This window comes from Aotus nancymaae, unplaced genomic scaffold (assembly GCF_030222135.1).
Source record: "Aotus nancymaae isolate 86718 unplaced genomic scaffold, 86718_ANA_hifiasm-v0.15.2.pri h1tg000022l_1, whole genome shotgun sequence".
Taxonomy (NCBI): Eukaryota; Metazoa; Chordata; class Mammalia; order Primates; family Aotidae; genus Aotus; species Aotus nancymaae.
The window spans coordinates 40,024,388-40,052,099 of NW_026988435.1; the positions used below are offsets into that span (position 1 = coordinate 40,024,388).

The 27,712-nt window shown below is 48.0% G+C and overlaps 1 protein-coding gene and 1 pseudogene across 1 annotated transcript; both read left to right on the forward strand.

The window, feature by feature from the left end:
- The first annotated feature begins 133 nt into the window (after positions 1–133).
- Positions 134–10,087, forward strand: LOC135276376 (large ribosomal subunit protein bL20m-like; annotated as a pseudogene).
- A 3,981-nt stretch (positions 10,088–14,068) lies between these two features.
- Positions 14,069–27,430, forward strand: RIPPLY3 (ripply transcriptional repressor 3). Its single transcript, XM_012447449.2, has 4 exons — positions 14,069–14,172; positions 15,428–15,494; positions 21,368–21,435; positions 27,193–27,430. The coding sequence occupies exons 1-4, from the start codon at positions 14,069–14,071 to the stop codon at positions 27,428–27,430; spliced, it is 477 nt and encodes a 158-aa protein (XP_012302872.1).
- The last annotated feature ends 282 nt before the right edge of the window (positions 27,431–27,712 follow it).

A 27,712-nucleotide genomic window follows, 5' to 3' on the forward strand; every position in this document is an offset into this window, starting at 1 on the left:
GCCCAGAGAGACTCCCCTCCTCCCTTCGCCAGCCACAAGCAGGGTGCCCAGAATGCCCACATTTCTACCCTGCCCACTAGAAACTGGGGGATTGCCACAGTTCCCCTGAGGTTCAGCAATTCCCTGGGACGACATGAACTCAGGGAGGCACTTTACTTATTGTTACCAGATTATTGTAAAGGACACAACTCGGGAACAGCCAAGTGGAAGAGATTCGCAGCACGCGGGCATGAAGGGGGGAGTGCTGCCCTCCCAGCAGCGCTGTGTGCCCACCTGCCTGGAAGCTCTCCGCACTGTTGTAGGGGTTTTTATTCAGGTTTCATTATGTTATTGGCCATTAGTGATTGGATTCCACCTCCGGCCCCTTTCCCTACCCGCAAGGGGAGTAGGGACGTGTTAGGGCTGAAAGTTACAACCCTCCGATCACGTGATGGGGCACCAGCCCCACCCTGAATCCATCCTAGAGCCTCATTAGCATAAACTCTGATTTGATTAAGGGACTCATTATGAATAACAAAAACACTCCTATTGCCTAGGAAATTCCAAGGGGTTTAGGAGTTCCGTGTCAGGAACTGGGGACAAAGACCAAATAGATTTTTTATACCAAACTTCCTAAACCAATAGCCCAGTCTAATCGTGAGAAAAACATCAGACAAATCCCAGTAGAGGGACATTGTACAAAATAGCTAACCAACCTAAAATCTGTCGAGGTTGCGAATGTTGTCAGAATCAAAATGGTGGAGTCATTTGTGTTAAAAGAGATAGAGGGAAAAAAAAAACAAAAACCTGACAAATAGCGCTAAAGAGTTCTTGTTCATGAATGCCTGATATCACAAATGCTCACAAAAGACCAAAACCGTGCACAAAGGCCATGTCAGCCTTTCCAAAAAAAAGACTCCTGCCAGGACTTCTGCCCAGAAATTGCCTGCCCAACCTCAGACTGCTATCACCCTTATCTTACCTTATACTTGTAGCTGACTGAGGTTGATTATCAAAAACAGTGTGGGTGCAGGAGCGCCCCGTCTCGGCCTCAGAAGTAAGTCGGGGCGGGGCGGGGCGGGGCGGGGGGTGGGCGCTCCTCCTCATTTTTCCTTTAAAAGCCTTGTTCTTCCTTTACCTTCCTGAATATACACATAGCTTAATATGGTCCACATGGTCCCACTGCAAAACTCTCTTCCCAAATAAATATCACTTGCTTTTAGAGAACCTCTCTCTGTTTGTTACGGAGGCTGAGAAGGTCACCAAAACCAATGAGAGTGTGAGGAACTGTCCCAGCCGAGAGGCATCTAAGCAGACATGATGGTTAAATGTAAGTGGTGTCCTAGATGGGATCCTGGAACAGAAAAAGGACATTGGGAGAAAACGGAGGAAATTTAAATAATGTACCAATAATATAAATATAATGTACCAATGTTGGTTTATTAAATGTTAATAAATGTGCCATACTAATGTAAGATACAAATATCGGAAACTGGTTTAGGAACTCTCTGCGCTGTCTTGCAAATTTTCTGTAAATCTGTAACTCTTCTAAAAATAACGCTTAAAAAAAAAATGAGGGCTGAGTGCTGTGTGCACACCTGTAATCCCAGCACTTTGGGAGGCCAAGCTGGGAGGATCACTTGGGCCCAAGAGTTCAAGACCAGCCTAGGTAACACAGTGAGACCCCATCTGTAAAAAAAAAAAAAAATACAAAAAATATGTGTATATATAGCCAGGCATGGCAGTGTGCGCCTGTAGTCCCAGCTACTCAGGAGGCTGAGGGGGAGGATCTCTCCAGCCTAGGAAGTCAAGGCTGCAGTGAGCCAAGATGATGCCACCGCACTCCTGCCTGGGCAACAGGGCAAGACTCTGTCTCAGAAAAGAAAAGAATCATAAATGAATAAACAAGTAAACTAGAAATAAGCCAGATGTGGTGATACACTTCTATAGTCAGTTATTTGGGAGGCTGTGGTGGGAGGAAAGCTAGAGCCCAGGAGTTCAAGACCAGCCTAAGCAACATAGTGAGACTCTCTGGAAAAAAAAGGAAAAACAATTACAGGAATGGGTTTCAAGATGGCCGATTAGGAGGAAGTCGGGATCGCAGCTCCGAAAGAAGGTGCAGAGGGTGAGTGGACGCCGCATTTCCAGACAGATTTTTACTGACCACAGACCAGGGGATTAACAGGAGGAAGAGCCGCACGGGTCACCAGCGCCGCTGGTTTGAGCGGAGCGGCGCGCCGCTCGGCCTACGCCCTGAGGTGGGGGGCGGCGGATCCACGTACAGAGCGAGAGAGACTGAATCACCTCTGAGCCAGCAAGGGGAGCTGAAGCAGGGATTCAAGCCAGGACACTCCCGAGCAAGGGCGCGCCACGAATCTCAGAACCGCTGCTTTGGCTGATGCAGCGGCTCACAGGGCAGCGGATTTTTACTGCCCACAGACCAGGAGATTCACAGGTGGAGAAGCTCCACGGGTTGCCAGCGCCGCTGGTTGGACTGGCGCGGCTGCTCTGCCTGCACCCGAGGCAGGGAGCAGCGGCCCCTTGTGCAGAGTGAGCGAGACCGGATCCCCTCTGGGCAAGCAAGGGGAGCTGAGGCAGGGACTCAACCCAAGAGTTTCCTGGGCAAAGAGGACGCCTCCGGAAACACGGCTGAACACGGGACGGTCCAGCTCTGTGGAGGAGGGGCGTCACCCACCGGGAAACACCCTGCAGTTCCCAGGACAATTTGCCCACAGCAGCTCAACGAAGCCTCTGCAGGCTGAGTGTGACTAGGCTGCCACCTTGTGGGCAGGGAAAACCATTGCAACAGCGGAAAATCATAACGCCCTAATTCCCTGGGACAGACCACCTAGAGGGAAGAAAAGGGGGTTTATGAGTTCAGCTACTACAGACTTAAAATTACCAAAATCAGAAAGACAGCAACTACAAAGTCGATAGGTGGATAAATCCACAAAGATGGGAAGAAACCAGCGCAAAAAGGATGAAAACACCCAAAACCAGAACACCTCTCCTCCTACAAGGGAGCACAACTCCTCACCAGCAAGGGAACAAGACTGGATGGAGAATGAGCGTGATGAAATGACAGAATCAGCTTTCAGAAAGTGGATAATAAGAAACTTCCGTGAGCTAAAAGAACATGTTCTAACCCAATGCAAAGAAACTAAGAACCTTGAAAAAAGACTTGACGAAATGTTAACGAGAATGGACAACTTAGAGAGGAATATGAGCGAATTGATGGAGCTGAAAAACACAACACGAGAACTTCGCGAAGCATGCACAAGTTTCAACAGCCGAATTGACCAAGCAGAAGAAAGGATATCAGAGGTCGAAGATCAACTCAATGAAATAAAACGAGAAGGCAAGATTAGAGAAAACAGGGTAAAAAGGAATGAACAGAGTCAACAAGAAATATGGGACTATGTGAAAAGACCTAATCTACGTTTGATAGGTGTTCCTGAATGTGACGAAGAGAATGCATCCAAGCTGGAAAATACTCTTCAGGATATTATCCAGGAAAACTTCCCCAACCTAGCAAGGCAGGCCAATATTCAAGTCCAGGAAATACAGAGAACACCACAAAGATATTCCTCTAGAAGAGCAACCCCAAGGCACATAATCATCAGATTCGCCAGGGTTGAAATGAAGGAGAAAATACTAAGGGCGGCCAGAGAGAAAGGTCGGATTACCCACAAAGGGAAGCCCATCAGACTTACAGCAGATCTCTCAGCAGAAACCCTACAGGCCAGAAGGGAGTGGGGGCCGATATTCAACATCCTTAAAGAAAAGAACTTTCAACCCAGAATTTCATATCCAGCCAAACTAAGCTTCATAAGTGAAGGAAAAATAAAATCCTTTGAGAACAAGCAAGCACTCAGAGATTTCATCACCACCAGACCAGCTTTACAAGAGCTCCTGAAGGAGCCACTACACATAGAAAAAAACAACCAGTACCAGCCACTCCAAAAATGCACGAAATGGTAAAGAGCATCAACACAATGAAGAATCTGCATCAACCAATGGGAAAAACAGCCAGCTAGCATAAAAATGACAGGATCAAATTCACACATAACAATATTAACCCTAAATGTAAATGGACTAAATGCCCCAATCAAAAGACACAGATTGGCAAATTGGATAAAAAGCCAAAACCCATCAGTGTGCTGTATCCAGGAAACCCACCTCACAAGCAAGGATACACAAAGGCTCAAAATAAAGGGATGGAGGAAGATTTACCAAGCAAATGGAGAACAAAAAAAAGCAGGAGTTGCAATTCTCATCTCTGATAAAATAGACTTTAAAGCAACAAAGATCAAAAGAGACAAAGAAGGACATTACATAATGGTAAAAGGATCAATGCAACAAGAAGAGCTAACGATCCTAAATATATATGCACCTAATACAGGAGCACCTAGATACATAAGGCAAATTCTTAAAGACTTACAAAGAGACCTAGACTCCCACACAATAATAGTGGGAGACTTCAACACCCCATTGTCAATATTAGACAGATCAATGAGACAGAAAATTAACAAGGATATCCAGGACTTGAACTCAGACCTGGACCAAGCAAACCTAATAGACATTTGCAGAACTCTCTACCCCAAATCCACAGAATATACATTCTTCTCAGCACCACATCACACCTACTCTAAAATTGACCACATAATTGGAAGTAAATCACTCCTCAGCAAATGCAAAAGAATGGAAACCATAACAAACAGTCTCTCAGACCACAGTGCAATCAAGTTAGAACTCAGAATTCAGAAGCCAACCCAGAACCGCACAGCCTCATGGAAATTGAACAACTTTCTCCTGAATGTTGACTGGATAAACACTGAAATGAAGGCAGAAATAAAGATGTTCTTCGAAACCAACGAGAACGAAGACACCACATACCAGAATCTCTGGGACACATTTAAAGCAGTCTCTAGAGGAAAATATATAGCAATAGGTGCCCACATGAGAAGAAAGGAGAGAACTATAATTGACACTCTATCGTCAAAATTGAAAGAGCTAGAGGAGCAAGATCAAAAAAACTCAAAACCTAGCAGAAGACAAGAAATAACTAAGATCAAAGCAGAATTGAAGGAGATAGAGACACGAAAAACCCTTCAAAAAATCAATAAATCCAGGAGCTGGTTTTTTGAAAAGATCAACAAAATAGACAGACCACTAGCCAGACTAATAAAAAAGAAAAGAGAGAATAACCAAATAGATGCAGTAAAAAATGATAAAGGGGATATCATCACAGATGCCAGTGAAATTCAAACCATCATCAGAGATTATTACAAACAACTCTATGCACATAAACTAGAAAACCTGGAAGAAATGGATAAATTCCTGGACAGTTGCCTCCTCCCAAGCCTAAACCAGGAAGAAGTCGAAACCCTGAATAGACCAATAACAAGGTCTGAAGTCGAGGCAGCAATTAAGAGCCTACCACCCAAAAAAAGCCCAGGTCCAGATGGGTTCACAGCCGAATTCTACCAGACATACAAAGAGGAACTGGTACCATTCCTACTGAAACTATTTCAAATAATCCAAAAAGAAGGAATCCTTCCCAAATCATTTTATGAGACCAACATCATCCTAATACCAAAACCCGGCAGAGACTCAACAAGAAAAGAAAATTACAGGCCAATATCCATGATGAACATAGATGCAAAAATCTTCAATAAAATACTGGCAAGCCGATTGCAACAGCACATCAAAAAGCTTATCCACCATGATCAAGTAGGATTCATCCCGGGGATGCAAGGCTGGTTCAATATACGCAAGTCTACAAATGTAATTCACCACATAAACAGAACCAAAGACAAAAACCACATGATTATCTCAATTGATGCAGAGAAGGCCTTCAACAAAATTCAACAGCCCTTTATGCTAAAAACTCTCAATAATCTAGGTATCGACGGAACGTACCTCAAAATAATAAAAGCTATTTATGACAAACCAACAGCCAATATCATACTGAATGGGCAAAAACTGGAAGCATTCCCTTTGAAATCGGGCACTAGACAAGGATGCCCTCTCTCACCACTCCTGTTCAATATAGTACTGGAAGTTCTAGCCAGAGCAATCAGACAAGAAAAAGAAATAAAGGGTATTCAATTAGGAAAGGAAGAAGTCAAATTGTCTCTATTTGCAGACGACATGATTGTATATCTAGAAGACCCTATCATCTCAGCCCAAAATCTCCTGAAACTGATAAGCAACTTCAGCAAAGTCTCAGGATACAAAATCAATGTGCAAAAATCACAAGCATTCCTATACACCAATAACAGACTTAAAGAGAGCCAAATCAAGAACGAACTGCCATTCACAATTGCTACAAAGAGAATAAAATACCTAGGAATACAACTAACAAGGAACGTAAAGGACCTCTTCAAGGAGAACTACAAACCACTGCTCAATGAAATAAGAGAGGACACAAACAGATGGAGAAACATTCCATGTTCATGGTTAGGAAGAATTAATATCGTGAAAATGGCCACACTGCCCAAAGTAATTTACAGATTCAATGCTATCGCCATCAAGCTACCAATGACCTTCCTCACAGAACTGGAAAAAACCACCTTAAACTTCATATGGAACCAAAAGAGAGCCCGCATAGCCAAGTCAATTCTAAGCAAAAAGAACAAAGCAGGAGGCATCACACTACCGGACTTCAAACTCTACTACAAGGCTACGGTAATCAAAACAGCATGGTACTGGTACCAAAACAGAGATATAGACCAATGGAACAGAACAGAGGCGTCGGAGGCGACACAACATAACTACAACCACCCGATCTTTGACAAACCTGATAAAAACAAGCAATGGGGAAAGGATTCCCTGTTCAATAAGTGGTGTTGGGAAAACTGGCTAACCATATGCAGAAAGCAGAAACTCGACCCCTTCCTGACACCTTACACTAAAATTGACTCCAGATGGATTAAAGACTTAAACATAAGGCCTAACACCATAAAAACACTAGAAGGAAACCTAGGCAAAACCATTCAGGACATAGGCGTAGGCAAGGACTTTATGACCAAAACACCAAAAGCATTGGCAACAAAAGCCAAAATAGACAAATGGGACCTAATCAAACTCCACAGCTTCTGCACGGCAAAAGAAACAGTCAATAGAGTGAATCGGCAACCAACAGAATGGGAAAAAATTTTTGCAGCCTACCCATCTGACAAAGGGCTGATATCCAGAATTTACAACGAGCTAAAAAAGATTTACAAGAAAAAACAAACAAGCCCATTCAAAAATGGGCGAAGGATATGAACAGATACTTTACAAAAGAAGACATACAAGAGGCCAACAAACATATGAAAAAATGCTCATCATCATTGGTCATTAGAGAAATGCAAATCAAAACTACATTGAGATACCATCTCACGCCAGTTAGAATGGCGATCATTAAAAAATCTGGAGAAAATAGATGCTGGAGAGGATGTGGAGAAATAGGAACACTTTTACACTGTTGGTGGGAGTGTAAATTAGTTCAACCACTGTGGAAAACAGTGTGGCGATTCCTCAAGGACCTAGAAATAGAAATTCCATTTGACCCAGCAATCCCATTACTGGGCATATATCCAAAGGATTATAAATCGTTCTACTATAAGGACACATGCACACGAATGTTCATTGCAGCACAGTTTACAATAGCAAAGACCTGGAACCAACCCAAATGCCCATCGATGATAGACTGGACAGGAAAAATGTGGCACATATACACCATGGAATATTATGCAGCCATTAAAAATGAGGAGTTCGCATCCTTTGTAGGGACATGGATGAACCTGGAAACCATCATTCTCAGCAAACTGACACAAGAACACAAAACCAAACACCACATGTTCTCACTCATAGGAGGGTGTTGAACAAGGAGAACACATGGACACAGGGAGGGGAGCACTATATACGGGGGTCTGCTGTGGGGGAGTGGGGGGGACAGTGGGGGGGGGGGAGTGGGGGAGGGATAGCATGGGGAGAAATGCCAGATATGGGTGAGGGGGAGGGAGGCAGCAAATCACACTGCCATGAATGCACCTATGCAACAACTTTGCATGTTTTTCACATGTACCCCAAAACCTAAAATGCAATTAAAAAAAAAAAAAAAACAATTACAAAGTTTTAAAAGCCCTTCAGTTTTGAGGATCCACCTTCTTTAAACAGCAGAGCAAGAAAGTGTGTAAATTGAGTGACATTCACAGGAATTAGGAGATCCAGAGTGGAAATTTCCAGAGAAATCCCAAAATTCCTAGTGAGAAGAAAGGGATAGCCATAGCAGGCCCTGAGAATACAGAACTTCCCAGCCAGGTCAGATCTGTCCCATCCTTCTCCCACCCCCACTCCCTGTCCCCTGGCACCAAAGGGGTCTGCAGAAGGTTGGGAAACCTTCAACCACTCCCCTTCCTGCAGACAGGCAGCCCCTGCCCTGAGCACAGCTGGCTGGCCTTGGAATGAAGCTTAAAGAACTGATAAATATCTAGGACTGGACATACTGGTTTCTGAATTAAGAACAAGTTTGTGATTTAAAGTGACTTTGGCCGGGTGCAGTGGCTCACACCTGTAATCCCAGCCCTTTGGGAGGCTGAGGCAGGCAGATCACCTGAGCTCAGGAGATTGAGACCAGCCTAGCCAACGCAGCAAAACCCTGTCTCTACTAAAAATGCAAAACTTAGTTGGGTATGGTGGCTTGTGCCTGTAATCCCAGCTATTTAGGAGGCTGAGACAGGAGAATCACTTGAGCCCAGGAGGCAGAGGTTGCAGTGAGCTGAGATCGCACCACTGCACTCCAGCCTGGCGACACCGAGACTCCCTCTCAAAAAAAAAAAAAAAAAAAAGGAAAGAAATTTAAAAACTTCAACACACCTTCGGGGAACTTGCCCTGCAGATACCGTCATCTGTGCGCAAAATGGTGTGTGTGTGCACGGGGTTATATGACAGAGGTTGGAAACCACCTGCATGCCCAATAGGAATGGAAGGCAGATAGGTATTTGTAGTGCATGCTCTGAAGACCGCGCAGCGCTTAAGAACCGGGAGGAAGCGGCTCCGGGCCAGCTGTCGCGACGCAGCGCGTGCCTTGCTGCGGATCCGGGACGCGGCCCGCGGGCCTAAGGGTCTTCCTCGCCGCGCAGCTCTGGCTGCGGAATCGCGTCACATCGCGACCCCGACCGCTACCGGCGATTCGGGAGGTGCGGAAGCGCGCCAAGCACTTCCGGGGGAGGAAAAAGCGCCGCTACGATTGGCGGCCAGAGTCGTGACTCCAGCCTTTGTGAAACGCACCAAAGCCCCGAAGCCCGAAACCCGAGGAAAAGGATCATGAGGACCCTCTGGATTCATCGAATTGCAGGTGCTACCCAGGAACACGGCCTGACGTATCCGGCGTTCATTGGCAATTTAATTAAGTGACAGGTAGAGCTCAACGAGAACGTCCTAGCGGATCTGGGCGTCTACGAACCAAAGACTTTTAAATCGTTGGCTGGCTTGGCCAATAGGAGGCGACAGGAAGGATTTGCTGCGGCCTTGGGGGATGGGAAGGAGCAGCCCGAAGGCGTTTTTTCCAGATTGGTGCATTACCACCGAGGACCACTGCTGTATGGATTAGGAAGAGACAGAGTAATTTGCAGTTTGATTTCTATTTGTGTTTATCTACATTCCAGTAACAGGCATGAAGGAAGGACCCTTCTCTATGGGACAGAGCCTCACAGATGACTTCCGTGTTTCGTGTGAATGAAACTGAAACATTGTTCAAAAAATAAAAATAAAAATTGAGAGGAAGCAAGAAAAAAAAAAGAATAAGGGAGCTCTTTGTATACTAATAGAGAAATAGAAATATCTAGAGTATAGTAAGCTCCCTTTTGTGTAAAAGGCAGGGAGGCTGATAAGAAAATAATATAGCTATTTCGGCCGGGTGTAGTGGCTCACGCCTGTAATCCCAGCACTTTGGGAGGCCAAGGCAGGCAGATCACCTGAGGTCAGGAGTTCGAGACCAGCCTGGCCAACGTGGTGAAACCCCTTCTCTACTAAAAATACAAAAATTAGCCAGGTATGGTGATGCACGCCTATAATCCCAGCTACTCTGGAGGCTGAGACAGGAGGATCGCTTGAACCCAGGAGGTGAAGGTTGCAGTGAGCTGAAATCGTACCACTGCATTCTAGCCTGGGCAACAAGAACGAAACTTCGTCTCCAAAAAAAAAAAAAAAAAAAGTAATAGAACTGTATTTAGCCAGGTATCATGTTCCTATAGTCTCAACTGCTTGGGAGGCCAAGGCAGGAGGATCACCTGAGCCCAAGAGTTCTAGTCCAGCCTGGGCAACATACTAAGACCCTCATCTATACAAAAAGAAAAAGAAAGTATAACTGTATTTGCTTATATTTGCATAAAAGACCCTAAAGTATGCACAAGAAGCTTTTAAGAGTGAGGGAACGACTGGGCTAGGTGGCTAACACCTATAATCCCAGAACTTTGGGAGGCTGAGGCAGGAGGATCACAAGGTCAAGAGATACAGACCATCCTGGCCAACATGGTGAAACCCTGTCGTTACTAAAAATACAAAAATTAGTTGGGTGTGGTGGCACTCACCTGTAGTCCCAGCTACTCCGGAGGCTGAGGCAGGAGAATCGCTTGAACCCAGGAGACAGAGTTTGCAGTGAGCCGAGATTCCGCCACTGCACTCCAGTCTGGTGAAAGAGAGAGACTCCATCTCAGAAAAAAAAGAGCGAGGGGACATGGTGGAATGGAATGGATGGGAACAGGAAGTAAAGGAATAGGGAAGGGAACAATATCATTTTTTATGCTGTTCTATTTTTGAACCATGTTAACACATGGTCTACTAATAAAATGAAATTAAAAGTAAGGAGAATGTCTAGACAGCAGATTTTCTATAGTGAGGATCACATTGGAATTATTGATTAACAAGCGACTATGGTAATCCTAGAATGCTAAGGTAAGAGGTTAAGAGTTGATCTGGAAATCATTGGCTGTATTAAACCAGGATGTAGCATTAGGAAGAATCGTCTGAAGGGAGGGTGTAGTCTAGATCAGAAGGAGGAGAGACCCAAACAGGAAGTCTGTGGCTCTAGTCAGGTGTGAAATGAAGAGGCAAGGACCAACGGTGGCAGTGAACTGGAGACAGGTTTTCAAGAAAAATCTACACACCAAAAAAGACTAGCTGGCCAGGCGTGGTGACTCACACTCGTAATCCCAGCACTTTGGGAAGTCAAGGTAGGTAGATCACTTGAGGTCAGGAGTTCAAGACCAGCCTGGGCAACATGGTGAAACCCCATCTCTACAAAAATTACAAAAATTATCCAAGCGTGGTGATGCACACCTGTAATCCCAGCAACTCGAGAGGCTAAGGCATGAGAATCGCTTGAACCCAGGAGGCAGAGGTTATAGTGAGCTGAGATTACTCCACTGCACTCCAGCCTGGGCGACAGAGCAAGACTCTGCCTCGAAAAACAAAAGAAAAGAAAATGCACTTATGTGTATTATGTACTGAACATTGTTCTATCAGTACACAGCCAAGGGTGAAATAGGCCATGGCTAGAAACAAACAAAGTCATGCTGGGTGTGGTGGCTCACGCCTGTAATCCCAGCACTGTGGGAGGCCGCAGCAGGTGGATCACCTGAGGTCAGGAGTTCAAGACCAGCCTGGCCAACATGGTGAAATCCTGTCTTTAAAAAAAAAAAGGAAGAAAAAAAAAAGGAAGTTATTTACTGAGAGAAAATGGGCAGTGGGTTAGGCATACTTACTCATCTTATTTCAAATTCCTGTGCATTTCTAGGAGCCATAGATGCCCAGGATACCACTGCTTTTCCCTCCTCACATTCTTCATGCTTGTCTAGCCCCATAGCAAAAGATACACAGGAAAACACTACAGATAGTGTTTTTCTTTTCAACACTGTAAGAACCCAGAGAGGCAGAGGATACATCTAATCAAACTTTTTCATTGCATTGCCGCCAGCTACCTAGCAGACACCCATTTAAAAACACCCACACCTAGCCAGACATAGTGGTGCACACCTGTAGTCCTAGCTACTTGGGAGGCTAAGGCGGGAGGATCACTTGAACCTGGAAGGTCGAGGCTGCAGTGAGCCGTGATCATGCCACTGCATTCCAGCCTGGGCAACAGAGCAAGACTCTGTCTCAAAAAACAAACATAATGGAAACACCCCTTCCACACCTGGTTGCTCAGCGTTCTTTCATTTTCTTTTCTTTTTTAAAAATTATATATACATATAATATTTGAGAAAAATAACAGCATCTTTTCTTTTTTTAATTATATATAATATTTGAGAAAAATAAGTGTCTTTTCTTTTTTAAAAATTATATATATAATTAAATATATATAATATATGAGAAAAATAACAGCGTCTCACTTTGTGGCCCAGGCTGGGCTGCAGTGGCGTGATCATGGCTTACTGCAGCCTCGACTTCCCCGAGCTCAGGTAATCCTCCCACATCAGCCTCCTGAGTAGCTGGGACCACAGGCACGCTCCACCACGCCGGGCTAATTTTTGCATTTTTGTAGAGACCGGTTTCACCATGTTGGCCAGGCTGGTCTGGAACTCCTGACCTCAAGTGATCCGTATGTCTCCGCTTCCCAAAGTGCGCGGATTACAGGCGTGAGCCACCGCGCCTTGCCCTGTGTGCTTTTAAAACCGCGTTCTGCATTGGTAGATTAAATCTGGTATCTTATTGTTGCAACGTGGCCCGTTACTGTTCTTTGCCTCCTTCTAGCCATCTCCCATTAATTCCCCCTCTTAAATGTTTGCCTTTAATTAGATTTCATTATTGTTATTCAGATCTTTTTAAAAAATGTGAAAACACTTTATTTCCTGAAGTTCTTTGGTTTTTTAACATCCATCACGGCAATTTAAATTATATAAAGTAACTACCCCTGCGGGTCCAGGCCCGCGGCCCTCTAGCGCCTTCGGTGTTCTGTCGCAGTGCACTACGCGTGAAAACGCTTTCCTCCCACCCTGGCCGAGCGCTGGTGACGGTAGCAGCGGCGCTCCAGCGACTCCCGCGGCTCAGGCACGCCCAGGGAAGTGTCCCCAGGGTCGGGCAAGGTCGCTCCCGCCGGTCGGGAGGCAGTTTCTAAGCCTGGCTGGGGCTAACCGAAGGAGAAGCCACCGCTCCCGGCTTGATTAAAATAAGGCATTCTTTCCAAGGCCACCATCGATGGGAAGGGTGCGCTCATAGTACTCCTCTTGCTCGGTCCCCTCTCTGGCCTTCCGTCGCCTGGAAGCGTCGCCGAGTCCCACTCCACCCGCTTCGCCTGGGGTTCGAGCCCTGGCGTCGGGGCGTCGGGGCAGCTGCTGACCAGCACTGAAGGCAGGGCCGGTCCACGCAGGTCGGAGGATTGGATAGATGTCCCCCAAACTCCGCCGCCGCTCTAAGGCGGTGGACGCAATATTTTCTGGAAACCCAGGAAACCCGATGCTCGCGCAGGACCAAAGCCCGAGGCCAAGGGGGACCACAGAGGGACGGAGAAGCCGGGACTCCTCAACATCCCACATCCGTCAGGGAAGGCCCAGTGGGTTATCGTGGGTCTCCCAAGTCCCGGAGGGAGAGCACCCGACGGAAACGCCCCTCGCCCGCAGGACCTCGCTTTCCTCTCCCGGCTTCCAGGGTCACTTCCCGCGCTCTCGAGCCCGAGCTGGCGGCTCCAGCCCCCGGTGCCTCCCTCCTCTGGTCGCCCCTTCCCTGGTGCCCCCTCCCTGGCTTTTCTTTGTCCCGTCCCCACCCCTGCCCGGGCCTGCCGGACTCCCCTCCTTGACACTCGGGCCCCCTCCTCGAGCTTTTCTCGTCTCTTCCCCATCCCAGGCCCCCTGGTCCCCTCCTGGTACTTCACTGGTCCCCTCCGCTCCTCCGCCCCGGGCTTTCCCTCCACACCCAGCCGCCCCTCCTCAGCGCTCCCGGAGCTCCTTGGGTCCTGTCCCCTCCCCACAGTTTCCCGCGCCGCCCCGCCCCGCCCCCGTTTTTAAACCTGGCGGGCGGGTAGGCTGGCGCGCTCGCCAGAGCCGATCGAGGCGCGCACCGAGGCCGGCGCCGCAGCAGGGGGCGCGGGCTCCGCTGGCACCAAATGGAGCCCAAGGCGGCGGCCGGAGCCCGGGAGGCGCGGGGGCGAGTCTGTCACTGCCCCGGGGACGGTCCCCGGAGGCCTCCGCCACAGCGCGTCCCGGAGAGGTGAGGGTGGCCCTGCGCCCCGGTGGATGCACTGAGAGGCGCGCGCGGTGGCGGTGCGGGGAGCGCAACCAGCGGGAGTCTGGGGCGCCGCTTAGCCCCGGAGTCCCGGCGGAGCTCCCGAGCTCGACGGCGACGCCGAGCAAGCTCCGGAGCCGCAGCCCGGTTCCTGGGAGGGGCGCTCAGTTCTCCCGATGCCAGCGCATAGCTTTGATGTGCGGGGGCCCAGGAGGTACCTGGCCAGGAAAGGGGCCGACGCTTCCGAGTAGAGGAGATCTCAATTCGCCGGTCGAGGACACCGAAGTCTCGGGTTCCGGAGCCAGCCTTGCAAAGGGAATCTCTCACTTTGCCACTTTCTCGGTAGCCGTTTTTGTTGTCCCTGTATTGGGGACTCAGCGTTCGCTGTCCCTGGGCACCTGCCCTTTTAAAGACAGTAAGGTTGAAGGAAATCAAATTAGCCGGGGAGGTAGGGAAGGGAGCAGGTGGGCCGGGTAGCCAGGCAGGAGAAAGATTTCCTCTTTTCTTTTCTGTCTCGCTCTCTCTCTCTCTTTTTTTTTTTTTTAGACAGAGTCTCACTCTGTGGCCCAGGCTGGAGTGCAGTGGCCCGATCTCGGCCTCCCGAGTTCAAGCTATTCTCCTGCCTCAGCTTCTCGAGTAACCGGGATTACAGGAGCCTGCCACCACGCCCGGCTAATTTTTGTATTTTTAGTAGAGACGAGGTTTCGCCACGTTGGTCAGGGCTGGTCCCGAACTCCTGACCTCAATTGATCCACCTGCTCAGCCTCCCAAAGTGCTGGGATTACAGGTGTGAGCCACTGCGCCTGGCCGTCTTGTTTTTTCATCCTAGAACTCTATAAAATCATCTCTGTAGTAGAATCAAGATCCTTCAGTGGCTGAGGTGGCGTGATTGAAATTAACGACAAGTAGCCGGCTATAGTTGGGGAACTGCGAATTGAAGAATTCAGCCACGATTTGCAGGGAGAGAAATCTCTCAACTAATGGGTTCTCAGATAATTGTGTGAGATTCAGGACCTCCATTCTCAAAGCTTAACTGGAAGCAGAGAACTGGACGTAGTAGGCGAGAAAAAACACAAATGACAGTAATTTATCCACACCCCGATAACTTGAGGGGAAGTTCCCGGGGGGGTCCGGTGTCTCTTTTTCAGGCAGGCACTGGAAAAAAGAATAACTCTCATTACCTAGTTTGAAGGCAGCAGAGTGCCCAGGGTTCACTCTCTCCTGGCGTTTGCCGTTCCAGCCCCGAGCTGTGGCGACCTTGGATCCAGACACCTGAAGACGCTGAACTGACCAGAACAGAAAGCCGGGTAAGGTTCATCGCGGGCGCTGTAGGCAACCCATCCAGCCAGAAAGTGGCACCGTCTTTTAAAATAAGGAGACCGTGAAAGCCTCCTGCGCAGGGCTCTACCTTGCGCGTCTAACCCAGGAGCGCCTCGGGGTCTGGGAGATGAAATCTGAATGAGTAAGCTGTTAATTACACCTGAGTCTCATTATAGATTGGGCTCCTGGTGGCTTCTCCTTTCTAAAAAAAAAAAAGCAAACCCACTACAAAAGCATAGTCGTAGGCGGCGCGGTGGCTCAGGCCTGTAATCCCAGCACTTTGGGAGGCCAAGGCGGGCAGAGCATCTGAGGTCAGGAGTTCGTGACCAGCCTGGCCAACATAGCGAAACCCCGTCTCTACTAAAAATACAAAAATTAGCCGGGTGTGATAGTGCGCCCCTGTAATCCCAGCTACTTGGGAAGCTGAGGCAGGAGAATCGCTTCAACCCAGGAGATGGAGGTTGCGGTGAGCCTAAATGGCGCCATTGCACTCCAGCCCGGGTAACAAGAGTGAAACTCTGTCTCACACACACACACACACGCACACACACACACACACACAAAACAAAAACAACAACAACAAAGTCATAGTCGTTTCATGGGAATTATACGGGTGGTCCTGCGTGTTGGGGTTACAGGTCGGGAGGGGAGGGGAGAAGGCTGCCACTGTCCCTTGCCTTAGAGAAAAGCTGAGAGCACCATTAGCGTTTGCCCGGTGCCACAGAGCAAATAGGGCTAGCCCCATCTGAGGTGCCCAGAGGTGCAGTTAAAAGCCCCCACCCAGCGTCTGGCCCTTTCTGAAGCACTTTCAGCCCCGTCAAGCACTCCTGGGGTAACTCATGTTGTCTGAGCAAACACACTCAAGGCGAGGGCTTTGTGGGCGAGATTAATTGCCAGGAGCATTCTTTTGTTACTCTGCATCGCTAACCCAATTGCTTTATACTTACTGATGTCATGACTTGCTTTCACAGAATTTACCTTTCCTTTGTTATATTGTAAAACATAAATTGATGACTTTTATTTTATTTATTTCCTTGATGACTCTTGAAACACTGAAGAATTAGGCTAGGAAAGGCAATGTATTTAATTTACGTAACACGTGTTATGTGGCCGAAAGTGCAGTTATTTGTAATATGGTAAGAAAACTCGAGTGTGGGAAAACAGGCCTTCACCACATTTTGATATTTAGATGTCTTCATTAAATTAATCTGAATATTAGGAATTTTAATTTACTTCAAAGAAGGAAGCAGATAAAAATATAAATCAGTTAACAAAAGATACGATTTTCAGTCCCCAATTTTTTATACATATAATATCTAAATAATGTAAAGTAATCCCTTCTTTCCATTCCATGTGGTTCAGGGAAAAAGAAAAAATAAAATAATCCCTTCTTTCGCATTCACACTTAGTTCTTAAACATAAAATTTAAAGGTGCTTGTGTGAGAATATAGATGTTGACAATTACTCAGTTTTCTTTTCAGTGAAATGGATGTGGAGCCTATCAGTTGTTTGCAAGAATAAAAATGCGATAGCACGCTTCCTAAGCAAGACAGATGGTTTTTGGTTTTGTTTTCTGTTATGATAAGTCCGTTTGTGAGAAAAATTTACTTGCAGAAAAATGTTAAACTTTCGTAACTTTCTTACTGATTGGTAGACTGTCACGCTGAAGTAGTTCTGTTCATGGATGTGGGTGTGGGGAGAGTGGGTGTTCCCTGGGGGCTGTAGAGCCCGCCACGCCCCACCCCCAGCCCGGGACCCGCTCTTTGCTGGGTCCAGCTTGTCGCGCATAGCGGCCAGAGCTAGTCCGTGCTCTGGTACCCTGCATCGCGCTCGGTCCCCGGCAGCCCAGCGACAGCGCAGCCCAGCACGGGGAAGGAACGCTTCTTGCTCAACAGCGCCCTCCCGCGACAAGCAGGAGAATTCCCCAGCTCCCAAGCCCTATTCTGTATTTCTCAAAAATGCCATTGGCTGGAGTGGGGGTGAGGAGGGCTAAGGCCTGGTGATCTGTACCAGGGTTCCCGGCAAGCAGAGCAAAACTAGAATAAAACCTCAAGTAGCCTGGGCGTGTGGCTCACGTCTGTAATCCCAGAATTTTGGGAGGCCGAGGCGGGGGAAGGGAGATCATCTGAGGTCAGGAGTTCGATATCAGCCTGACCAACATGGTAAAATCCTGTCTCTACTAAAAATACAAAAGTTAGCTGGGCGGTGGTGGCGCGCGCCAGTAATCCCAGCTACTTGGGAGGCTGAGACGGGAGGATCGCTTGAACCCAGGAGGCAGAGGTTGCAGTGAGCTGAGATTGGGACACTGCATTCCAATCTGGCAACAGAATAACACCCTGTCTCAAAAAAACAAACAAAAAACCCTCAAGAAAAGGTAAGGCAAGGCCCTGTGCTCTGAGCAGCAGGGTCACCCTCAAGCACTTGATGCCCCTACCACCCTAGGGAGCGATCTCCCTCCCCTACCTGACCTTTCTTGGTCTCTGTTGTGTTTCCATCCTTGTCACTTTAGGGCATTGCCAGGGAGGTAGTTTCCTGGAAAACATTGAACTCCTGACCTCAGATGTGATCCCAGCTACTTGGGAGGTTGAGGCAGGAGAATCACTTGAACCCAGGAAATGGAGGTTGCTATAAGCCAAGATAGCACCATTGTAGTACAGCCTCGGAGAGCAAAACTCTGTCTCAAAAAGAAAAGAGAGAGAGAGATCGAGGCCATTCTCGCCAACACGGTGAAACCCATCTCTACTAAAAATCCAAAAAAATTAGCTGGGCATGATGGCGCCTGCCTGTAGTTCCAGCTACTTGGGAGGCTGAGGCAGGAGACTCACTTGAACCCGGGAGGTGGAGGTTGCAGTGAGCTGAGATCACACCACTGCATTCCAGCCTGGTGACAGAGTGAGACTCTGTCTCAAAAATAAATAAATAAATAAATAAATAAATAAATAAATAAATAAAAATGAGCTGAAATGGTCTGGGGCAGTGCACCAGAAACCCCAAACCCTCACATTCCAGAATTCAGCTGGAACCAGACAAGGAACGGGACAAAACTTGCTATGGCCTGACAAGGACTTTGACATCATCAATCTCCACGTCATTCCATCCTTCAGGGACACTGGGGCCAGGGGATGTGCACACGACATTCATGAGCAAATTAGCCTGTAAGGAGCCTCTGCAGATGCTACATTTTATCAGCCATATTTTCATAATTCACTGTGTTGAGCTAAGGAAGTGATGAAGCTTTTGGAACAAAATCTTTTCCATGAAGTTGTTCACTCTTTGGGGCCACAGGAAGCTGCTTCTTTCTTAAGCTCTGTTCGTAATTATAAAACACTTCTAATTGCCCAGGCTCGCTTTATGGCCACAAGCAATCCTGCCCTGCTAATGGCTGTCTGACGCCCTGCGATGGGACAGGACCTAACTCAGCAGTGGCAGATGTCACAGAAAGAATAGCTTCTGTAAATCATCCAGTTCTAACTGGACCCTGTGAAACATTCAGCACACCTTTATCCACTTTCAACACTTTACCCACAAACATATACAGCTTTGAAAGTTTTACACCAGGCTGGGTGCAGTGGCTCACACCTGTAATTACTGGCACCTTGGGAGGCGGAGGCAGGCGGATCACCTGAGGTCAGAAGTTCGAGACTAGCCTGGCCAACATGGTGAAACCCTGTCTCTACTAAAAATACAAAAATTACCCGAGCATGGTGGCGCATGCTTGTAATCTCAGCTATTTGGGAGGCTGAGGCAGGAGAACCGATTGAACCTGGGAGGCAGAGGTTGCAGGGAGCTGAGATTGCACTATTGCACTCCAGCCTGGGCAACAAGAGCGAATCACCACACCCGGCTAATTTTGTATTTTTTAGTAGAGACGGGGTTTCTCCTTGTTGGTCAGACTGGTCTTGAACTCCCGACATCAGGTGATCTGCCCACCTTGGCCTCCCAAAATCCTGGGATTACAGCTGTGAGCCACCGCACCTGGCCTGGTCTCGATCTCTTGACCTCGTGATTCGCCCACCTCGGCCTTCCAAAGTGCTGGGATCACTGGTGTGAGCCACCACGCTCAGCCCATTTCAGCTTATTTTCAAGTCATCCCAGGATGGTTTATCCAAGAATGCCCCATGCCCCCACTTACCACAGTAACTAAGCTTACAGAGCCCTGAGAGCACATGACGACTGCTGACGTTTCAGCCCCTTGGATAACCTGGCTGTATTTCAAGCCAAGTCCTTTCAGATCCAGCACTCTCAGGAGTTTGGGCAGAACATCCCACCTGGGATGGGTAGAGTGTGATTGTCCCTCACTTTCCTGGCCACCCTGCTCAGCAGCGGGCATGGAGAAGGCTGGCTCTCTGCCGTGTTGCTGTCATTCGTGGTGTCCTTGGTTGCCTGGTGCTCAGACCTGCTGCCCTTCCTGGCTCTTGCTGCTGCAGTGATCATAGAGCTTCCGGATGCGACTGAAGGGCACTTGGAGTCCGCCTTTCCTTTCTTTTCCCATTGCTGGTTCTTGAGTTCACTTTTTTTTTTTTTTTTTTTTTGAGACCAAGTCTTGCTCTGTTGCCCAGGTTGGAGTGCAGTGGTGCAAGCTCCGCCTCCCAGGTTTATGCAATTCTCCTGCCTCAGCCTCCCAAATAGCTGGGATTACAGGCGCGCACCACCACACCTGGCTAATTTTGTATTTTTAGTAGAGATGGGGTTTCACCATATTGGCCAAGCTGATCTGGAACTCCTGACCTCAAGTGATCTGCCCACCTGGGCCTTCCCCAGTGCTGGGATTACAGGCGTGAGCCATCGCGCCCAGCCTGAGTTCACATCCTTCCCGCATCCAGAAGCTCTTTATTATCTCTTGCCAAGATGGGTTCCTCCAAGCCCTTTCTACGCCAGCCTCGTCTGTGCACGGCTCCCTATAGCCACTGCTCTCCTTGGAATACAGATCTGATTGTTGGACTCCCTGACTCAAAAATCCATCTCCAGTTCCTGTATCCAGAGTCAAACCTAAACTCAGCAGTGGGTATTCAAGGCAGCTGATGCTGTTTGAGCCCTTTGCCCATCGCAGTGTTTCCCACATCAGGCTCCTCACCGCTCCCCACCCGCGCCCTGTTTTCCTGCCGCTCTGATTTTTTTTTTTTTTTTTTTTTTTTTTTTTTGAGCTGGAGTGTGTTGCCCAGGCTGGAGTGTAGTGGCGGGATCTTGGCTCACTGCAACCTCTGCTTCCCAGGTTCAAGTGATTCTCGTGCCTCAGCCTCCTCTCCTGAGTAGCTGGGATTACAGGCATGTGCCACCATGCCCACGCCCAGCTAATTTTTGTATTTTTAGTAGAGAGGGGGTTTCACCATGTTTGTCAGGCTGGTCTCGAACTCCCAACCTCAGGTGATCCACCTGCCTTGGTGCTGGTATTACAGGCACGCGCTACCACGCCTGGTCCTACCACTCTGAATTGCATTCTCTCCTCTACCAAAATAGTCTTAGAATTGCAAACCCACATGCTGCAGATGTCTCTGTGAGGCCCTCCATGAACCTGCTCCTGACCTTCTGTCTCACTTAGAATCATGGGTGTCTCACCGTGTGGTGCTTGGTAGTATGGTTATTTGCATACATGTGCGTCTCTGTCCATGAGCCTGTAAAATGCTGGATGGAGCCACTGCGTCCGACTCCTTCCATCTGAATTCTTCACAGCGCCTGGGACGTTTTGGGCTGCAGTAACAGGAACAGGCTTATCAAATACTGCTAAGGTGTCTAAACTCTCTAAAGTTGATATTGATATGAACAATTGCAGATGACCTAGGTTCTATGGTTTAAAACCTCAGGATGTCACCTTCCAATGCTCCTGCACTGTCTCTGTGTTTGTATGTGTCTGTCGTTACAGCTTGCACCTAGGGCTGACCAACACGCTTTTGGATCAAAGGGAGCCTTTGGGTTTCAGCATCCTGTAAGGTAATATATGACTTCGCAATAAGTAATCAGTAATTTCCTTTTAATACAAGCATTAATACACTGTGTCTTCAACCACATAGATTTCCAACGAAGTGGAAAATAATAATTCAATACATCCTTTGGTATTGTTTCGTTTCCTTATACCGAGGATATTTTGCTGGATTTCTGGAATCCATTCATGTAATCATTCATCAGTGTTTTCTGCAAAGTACAATTTGCCTCTCTCTTTTCTTGATACCTTTTATTTCTACCTCTCATGACATATCATGCCTTGTGTTATATTTATATAATTGCACATGAATTGTATATGCATGTATACAAACTTAGATATCGAGGTGCATTTCTATTGTTATTCCAGGACATAAGCTAGCATATTGTCTAGTGCAAAGTCGACCTTCAAAATCTATGTGTTGGGGGTGGGCATGGTGACTCATGCCTGTAATCCCAAAACTTTGGGAGGCTGAGGTGGGTGGGTCACCTGAGGTCAGGAGTTCGAGACCAGCCTGGCCAACATGGTGAAACCCCGTCTCTGATAAAATACAAAAAATTAGCTAGGCATGGTGGTGCGCACCTTTAGTCCCAGCTACTTGGGAGGCTGAGGCGGGAGAATCTCTGGAACCCGGGAGGCAGAGGTTGCAGTGAGCTGAGATTATGCCACTGCACTCCAATCTGGTGACAGAGCAAGACTCCGTCTCAAAAAAAAAAAAAAACGACCAGGCACGATAGTTCATGCCTGTAATCCTAGCATTTTGAGAGGCTGAGGTGGGTGGATCACAAGGTCAGGAGTTCGAGACCAACCTGGCCAACATGGTGTAACACTGTCTCTACTAAAGATACAATAAATTAGCCTGGTGTCATGGCGAGTGCCTGTAATCCCAGCTACTCGGGAGGCTGAGGCAGGAGAATCGCTTGAACCCAGGAGGTGGAGATTGCAGTGAACCTAGATCGCTCCATTGCACCCCAGCCTGGGCCACGGGGGAGACTCTGCCTCAACAACAACAACAAGAAAATCTGTGCTGAGTAAATGGTTGGCTCCAGCACAGTGCGTGCCGAGCACCTTTGAGAGAGCCTTTTCCTCCAGCCTCTCAGGTGTGCGTCATGGTCCTGGCGTGACCAGGATTCTCACTGCTGTATCCACCTACACTCCGTCCGTTTTAGGCAAGCAGCTCATGTCCTGGACTTTTGCCTGTCTCTCTGTCTCTGTCTCTCATATTCTATCTGTTGCTCTCGATCTCCTTTACCAAAGTTAGGCAAGCCTGGGCCGCCTCCACTCCTCAGGTGTCTTTTCCCTGGTTACTCTAGAAGGCTGGAAAGCTTAATACAACACACAGACACTCATGTGTAGGCATGAAGTTCAGGCCCCTCAGACTGGTTAGAAGGAGGCTTCCCTTGTATTCCTTATACCAATAGTTTTCTTTTCTTTTCAAAGACATCGTCTCGCTCTGTCACCCAGGTTGGAGTGCAGTGGCACAATCTCACCTCACTGCAACCTCTGCCTCCTGGGCTTAAATGATCCCCCCACTTCACCCTCCGAAGTGGTTGGAACCACAGGTATGTGCCACCATGCTCTGCTAATTTTGTAATTTTTTTGTAGAGACAAGGTCTCACTACATTGCCCAGACTGGTCTTAAACTCCTGGGCTGAAACTATCCTCTTGCCTCGGCCTCCCGAAGTGGGAGAGATTACAAGCATGAGCCACTGCTACCGGCCACACCAATGGTTTTCAATCCTCATAGAATTACTAGTGGAGCTTTTGAAAATTCAGATGCCGGCCGGGTGCCGTGGCTCACGCCTATAATCCCAGTACTTTGGAAGGCCAAAGCGGGCGGATCACAAGGTCAGGAGTTCAAGACCAGCCTGGCCAACAAGGTGAAACCCCATCTCTACTAAAAATACAAAAATTAGCTGGGTGTGATGGTGCATGCCTGTAATCCCAGTTACTCGGGAGGCTGAGGTAGGAGAATTGCTTGAACCTGAGAGGATGCAGTGAACCGAGATTGTGCCACTGCACTCCAGCCTGAGTGACAGAGTAAGACTCTGGCTCAAAAAAAAAAAAAAAAAAAATTCAGATGCCTGGGTGGTTCTCCAGGTGCTCTGAGTCACTTGCTCTAGGGAAAGACCCAGGCATCTGTATTTTCTTTTTTTTCTTCATTTTTTTTTTTTTTTTTTTTGGCGATAGAGTCTCTCTCTGTTGCCCAGGCTGGAGTGCAGTGGCACAATCTCAGCCCAACTGCAACTCCACCTCCCAGGTTCAATCGATTCTCCTGCCTCAGTTTCCCAAGTAGCTGGAATTAAAGGTGTGGGCTGCCATGCCCAGCTAATACTTTTGTATTTTTAGTAGAGACAGGGTCTCACCATGTTGGCCAGTCTGGTCTCGAACTCCTGACCTCAGATGATCCACCCGCCTTGGCCTCCCAAAGTGCTGGGATTACGGGTGTGAGCTACCACACCTGGCCTGTATTTTTACAGGCTCCCCAGGGGATTTTTTTTTTCTTGGTCCTTTTGTTTTTTTCCTTTTTGTGGAGAATGTGGTCTCACTATATTGCCCAGGCAGGTCTTGAACTCCTGGGCTCAAGCTATCCTCCCTCCTCTGCCTCCCTAAGAGCTGGGATTACAGGCATGAGCCACAGCGCCCGGCTCCCCAGGAGATCTTAATATGCAGCCAGGGTTGAGAGGCATCACCCTGATTCATGCCCTACAGGCGTTCAGTCTCGACACCTACCCACACCGGCCTCACAGACACCCTGCTGCTGCCCCATTTTGTTTGTTGTTGTTGTTGTTGTTGTGTTATGTTTTTGACACAGAGTCTTGCTCTGTCACCCAGGCTGGACTGCAATGGTGCAATCTCGGTCACTGCAACCTCTGCCTCCAGGTTCAAGTGATTCTCCTGCTTCAGCCTCCAGAGTCGCTGGGACTACAGGCACCACCATACCTGGCTAATTTTTGTATTTTTAGCAGAGATGGGGTCTCACCATGTTGGCCAGGCTGGTCTTGAACTCCTGACATCAGGTGATCCACCTGCCTTGGCCTCCCAGTACAGGCGTGAGCCACCGTGCTCAGCCACCCTGTTTTTGATTGGGTGAAAATGCTGTGACTGCTGGGTGCTGTGGCTCATGCCTGTAATCTCAGTACTTTAAGAGGCTGAGGTAGGCAGATCATAAGGTCAGGAGTTCGAGACCATCTTGGCCAACATGGTGAAACCCAATCTCTACTTAAAATACAAAAATTAGCTGGGCATGGCAGCGTGTGCCTGTAATCCCAGCTACTCAGGAGGCTGAGGCAGGAGAATCGCTTGAACCCAGGAGGCAGAGGCTGCAGTGAGCTGAGATCACGCCACTGCACTCCAGCCTGGCGACACAGTGAGACTGTCTCAAAAAAAAAACAAAAGAAAATGCTGTGACTAACAAAGCATGAGCTGCAGCCATGCCTTGCACACTGGATATACAATTTCACTTTATATTTTTACTACAGAAAATTTCAGACATACACAAAAGTTGAGCCAATGGTACAGTGAACCCCACGTACCTATCACTGGCCTCAATAGTTATCAACGTTCTGAGCTGATCATATTTATCAGCTGCAACCATGTTGTTGTTAGCATATTTTATTTATTTGTTTATTTAATTTGAGACAGGGTCTTCCTCTGTGGCCCAGGCCGGAATGCAGTTGTGTCATCTCAGCTCACTGCAGCCTCCATCTCCCCAGCCTCCCATCTCAGCCTCTGGAGTAGCTGGGACTACAGGCACACACCACCATACCCAGCTTTTTTTTTTTTTTTTTTTTTTTTTTGTATTTTTCAGATACAGGGGTATTGTCATGTTGCTCAGGCTGGTCTCAAACTGCTGGGCTCAAGTGATCCTCCTGCTTCAGCCTCCCAAAGTACTGAAATTACAGATATGCGCCACTGTGCCCCACCCCAGCGTATTTCAATGCAAATCTCAGACATCCTAGGAATTCACCTGCGGATACTTCAGCATAAATACCTAATTGTAAACATGGCTAGAAATGGAACTGCGCTCGTATTTCTGTCTGAGATGAACATATACATTCTGTCTATTGCAGAATTTCTCCACCTCAGCCCTATTGGCACTTTGGGCTGGATGATTCGTCATGGTGGGAGCTATCCTGGGCCTTGCAGGGTGTTTACCAGTATTCCTGGCCTCTCCTCACTAAACGTCAGTAGCTTCCCCTCAGTTGTAACAACCAAAAATATCTCCAGACATTGCCAAATGTCCCCTGGAAGTCAAGAACCACTGGTCTATTGGATATCTTATGAAGCAAAAAACTATTATCCATTATTTATAGAAGGGTGTTTTCTCTTACCCTTTTCTCTTCTACCTGAAAAAAAGGATATTGAAATCAGCTTTGCAAATAAGCAGTGATTAATTGACAAACTCACTTCCTCAGAAGACTACAGAGAAAAATGCAAACGAATGAATGGAAAGCAGGTTGGGGCATGGTGGCTCACACCTGTAATCCCACACTTTGGGAGGCTGAGGCAGGAGGATCACTTGAGCTAAGGAGTTACAGACCAGCCTGGGCAATATGGCAAAACCCTGCCTCTACGAAAAACATGTAGAATTAGCTGGACGTGGTGGCATGCGTTAATAGACCCAGCTACTCGGGAGGCTCAGGTGGGAGATGCTTGTGCCCAGGAGTTCAAGGCTGCAGTGACTGCACTCCAGCCTGGGTGGCAGAGTGAGACCCTTTCTCAAAAACTAAAAAGAAAGAAAAGAAGTAAATGATAAGAGATTGTGGCTGGGTGTGGTGGCTCACGCCTGTAACCCCAGTACTTTGGGAGGCCACGGTGGGCGGATCATTTGAGGTCAGCAGTTTGAGATCAGCCTGACCAACATGGTAAAACAACGTCTCTACTAAATAGAAAAATTAGCCTGGTGTGGTGGCACGCGCCTGTAATCTCAGCTACTCGGGAGGCTGAGGCAGGAGAATCACTTGAACTCAGGAGGCGGGAGTTGCAGTGAGTCGAGATTGTGCCACTGCACCCCATCCTATGTGAGAGAGCGAATCCCTCTCAAAAAAAAAAAGAAAGAGAGAGGTTATGGGGCGGGTATAGCTTAATACTCACCATATGAGTGAATCCTAAATTCTATAAAACCTGGAATTTAGGGATTCCAAATTTTACATATTTAGGCACTTTGTTTTTCTTTCTCTTTCTTTTACTTCCTTTTTCCTAAGTACATCTTTTCCATTCTGGCAGAGCCAGGCGCTTGCGCCTCCAGTTTCTCTACGGCAGCATCTGGAAAAATGAGCTGCTTCTCTAGACCAGGATTTCAGAGATGTTAGAGCAAATTTCCTCCAGAACCCAAAGGGTTACAGCATTTCCGGTGCTGCAGGGGAACAGAGTGGGGGTGGGAGAGTGGGGCTTCACCTAATTGGGAATCAATTATGCAAGAAGAGTCAAGTCCCCTATTTAATCAGAGTGGGCCTCGTAATCTTGGAACTCACTGTTTTCAGTTGCCTGGAAACACACCCTTTTTCTTGCGTCTGTCTAAATGGACTGGCTCCGTCAGATTTCTAACTCACTTCTGAACTGGGGAAGGTTTATCACCAAGTCCCTCCAATAGGTATCTACAGTTCTCTGTTCTGGTGACTTAAAATAAATACTGTGTGTTGTGAAGGCAAAGATCAGAGAGGGGAGGATTGGGGAGTTCTCTGCTTCTGGGAAAAAGGATCCTCTAGAAGGGTTTTAGGACTGGGTCCGGTTGATTAATGGCGTATTTGTTTCTTAAATACTAGACTCTATTTACCCATGTCAAAGCGTCAAGAATACCTGCAGAGTTCCGGGATGAAAGTGCTGGCCAGTTTCCCCGTGCAAGCCACCATTCACTTCTACAACGATGAGGCCACTGAGTCTGCTTCGGAAGCTGAAGAGTCAGAGGAAGGACCCCCGCCCCTCCATCTTCCGCCCCAGGAGGCGGGAGGTCTGCAGGAAAAAGGCCCAGGGGGAAAGGACAGAGACCAGGGCAGCAACTGAGGGCCGCGGTCCTCAGGACGGGGTGGCCCCAGGGGGGAGGCCCGCTCCCCACGGCGACTCCTCAAGGGGCTGTGAGTGCTCCTTATCCAAATGAATCTGCCTGTCTCCTGCGCCCTGCTGGGGGACCTGTCTCCCCACATTCTCTTGCGGACACCCGAGCCAGGACACCGCGCGTCCCTGCTGAGTGTACAGAGCCTGGGGGCTTCTCGGATGGCAGGAAGTCAGCTTTTACTTTTCTTTCTCCTGGCGATTCGTATTTGGCGCACTCATGCATACCATTGA

Bases quoted from the DNA above. Each gene is read 5' to 3' on its own strand.
- RIPPLY3 (XM_012447449.2), top strand. From the start codon at position 14,069: ATGGAGCCCAAGGCGGCGGCCGGAGCCCGGGAGGCGCGGGGGCGAGTC. The intron at 15,495-21,367 runs GTAAGGTTCATC...CTGTCGTTACAG, and splicing joins TGACCAGAACAGAAAGCCGG to CTTGCACCTAGGGCTGACCA. The intron at 21,436-27,192 runs GTAATATATGAC...CTTAAATACTAG, and splicing joins GGGTTTCAGCATCCTGTAAG to ACTCTATTTACCCATGTCAA.